General features: G+C 29.8%; 1 protein-coding gene across 1 annotated transcript; it reads right to left on the bottom strand.

Annotated features, from left to right (window-relative positions):
* Positions 1-269: 269 nt before the first annotated feature.
* LOC125829416 (UDP-glycosyltransferase 75C1-like) lies at positions 270-1,703 on the bottom strand. The gene has a single exon (XM_049508638.1). The coding sequence runs from the start codon at positions 1,701-1,703 to the stop codon at positions 270-272; it is 1,434 nt and encodes a 477-aa protein (XP_049364595.1).
* Positions 1,704-2,687: the final 984 nt, after the last annotated feature.

Consider the following 2,687-nt stretch of genomic DNA (forward strand, 5'->3'; position numbering starts at 1 on the left):
AAATAAATTAAAGGACGCTTTTTAAAAAAAAAATTAACATAATTTTCTAAAAATAATTAAAAGTGAAAAGATAAGAAATCAATGAAAGAAAAAAATTAAAAATTTAAAGTGAGGAAGAAATTGATATAATTATTTAAAAAACAAAGTATATTATTTCATTATGAATAATTTCAAAGAAATTCACTATTTTTTCTGAAACGAAGAACAAAATCTTAAAAAGACTAATTGATTACTAGCTATTTTATTGAAGTCATCTATTCATGAGTGATTTAGTACTCATTATGACCAAGTAAAATCTCATTAGCAAAAGCCTTGAGATTCACACTTGATGTACCATTTTCCTTCATAGCTTCCTTAGCTAAATCACTCCATTTCTTGACATTTCTTCTCAATTCTTCCCCTTCTTCACCGTCCCCCATCATGATCGTGATACATCTATTGAACTCATCTCTTTCCACGGCACCACCTTCACTAACATTAACTCTAACACCATTCTTCCAAACATCTTGAATGAGTTTTGCATTACAAACTTGATCGTTCCAGAGTGGACATGCCACAATAGGCACCTTAGATGCTATGCTCTCTAACGTTGAATTCCATTCACAATGAGTCAAAAAACAACCAACAGAAGGGTGTTTTAGAACTTCCACTTGCGACCACCAACTCACTATCTTCCCCTGCTTTTCAAGTTCGTCTTTGCAACTCAACTTGTCCTCCATCTTATCCTCGTCTTGTCCTTCCCTAATCACCCACAAAAATGGCCTCCCACATTTAAGCAATCCGTGACCAATCTCCTCCATCAATTGACTTGATATTTCAGAGTAACTTTCAAATGCTATGTAGATAACTGATCCCTTGTCCTTTGAGTTCAACCAATCCATATAATTCTTTGAACTAATCTCAATCATATCAGCTCGAAAAGTATTATCATCAAGAAATGTTGAAGGAATTGAAGGCCCAATTCCCACCATAGTCACATGCTTTAGAATTCTCAAAGTATCAAATTCCAAATCATCAAAAGTGTTCACAAGAACTCTTGGATTTTCTTCACTACTCAACATTTCAATTTGCCTTTTAACAGACTGAACTGCCCAGTTGGAACTCTCCACGTCATCAAACACAAAAGAAGGAAAATCAATTGGACTAAGTGGTGGAAATCTTGGTAACTCTATTATTTTATCCTTAGCATCACATTTTTTGAAATAATCAGAATAGTCTGTGAATCTATAATAGTAAATATAAAAAACTGTGGCAGGTTGGATCCAAAATAATGTAGATGGGATATTAATTTTTTTGGCCACTAAACCAACCCATTCCATGATTATAGTGTAGATGACATGTGAAAAAGGGGTACCATTTTTTGCATTTGATTGGATCAAATTGAAAATGAATTTTGACCCACGAGACTTTACAGAAGAATAGAACATATGAAAATCATCAACTGAACTTAACTGAAATTTGCCATCATAGCCATCAGAGAAAGGAGCAAAGCTTAACCCTTCAACATTTGGGAGTTTTTTTATTTTACTGAAAGTTGATAGGCTCGTGGTTAAAGTGACTCCAATGCCTAAATTGATTAATTGTTTGGAAAAATGAAGACATGGATTAATTTGGCCTTGGCCTGGGAATAGTGCTATAAGAACATGAGACTTTTCATTCTTCAAATTTTTCATGTTTTGAGTGGTGAGAAGAGAAGTATCCATGAAGGAGAATGAGGATTTTGGGTAGGAGAATTTTATTAATGAATAAGGCGTTTTTGAACTGGCTTGGCTACAACTGATTAAGGTCACACATATTTATACCAGTAAATAGATTGTTCTAGATATAACAAAAATCCAGAAAATTTATTATATTTCTTTAAATATCTACCTTAACTATTAAGTTTTGAGATTTATATAAATATTTATTAAATAAAAAAATATCAAAAGATATTTTACTCAAACTTTCTAGAAGCTCCAAGAAGTATCTGGATTTTTTGTTATTCCAAAAATAAACTTTATTATTCAGCAACAAATAAAACAAGAAATGCATGAATACTTTATAGTAAGTACCAAAACAAATATAATGATAGAAAGTAGTGTGTTTTATTACCAGATATAACGTGTGCTGACAATTTAGAGATACCAAAACATGATTTTTTTATTTTTCCATGAATCATCATTATTATTCAGTAAAAAACACAATAAATGCATGAGTACTTTAGTCTAAGAAAAAGCATAATGATATCAAGTAGTATGTTTTATTATCAAATATAATGTGTGCTAACAAATTAGAGCTACAAAAACATGACATGTTTATTGTTTCAAGAATCATCATTATTATTTAGTAAAAACTACAAGAAATGCATTAGTACTTAAGTCTAAAAAACAAAATAAAAAACATAATGCTAGCAACTAGAATGTTTTATTAATCATTTTTATCATTCAGTAAAAAAATGATGCAAGAAATGCATGAGTATATAGTACTTTAGACTAAGAAACAAAACATAATAATAGTAAGTAATATGCTTTATTATCATATATGTCGTGTGCTAACAAATTAAAGATCCAAAAGCATGACATATATACATATTTGATTGTAAATTATTATTTTTAAAAAATAATCAGAAACATTATAATGTAATTTAAAATTAGAATATAAAGAAGTAAGCACATGAAGAAAAAAATTCAACATATAATACATATATA

Source organism: Solanum verrucosum, unplaced genomic scaffold, assembly GCF_900185275.1.
Source record: "Solanum verrucosum unplaced genomic scaffold, falcon-dt-bn FXZP01000052.1, whole genome shotgun sequence".
Lineage (NCBI taxonomy): Eukaryota > Viridiplantae > Streptophyta > Magnoliopsida > Solanales > Solanaceae > Solanum > Solanum verrucosum.

Coding starts and splice junctions, on each gene's coding strand:
- LOC125829416 (XM_049508638.1), bottom strand. CDS start 1,703: ATGGATACTTCTCTTCTCACCACTCAAAACATGAAAAATTTGAAGAAT.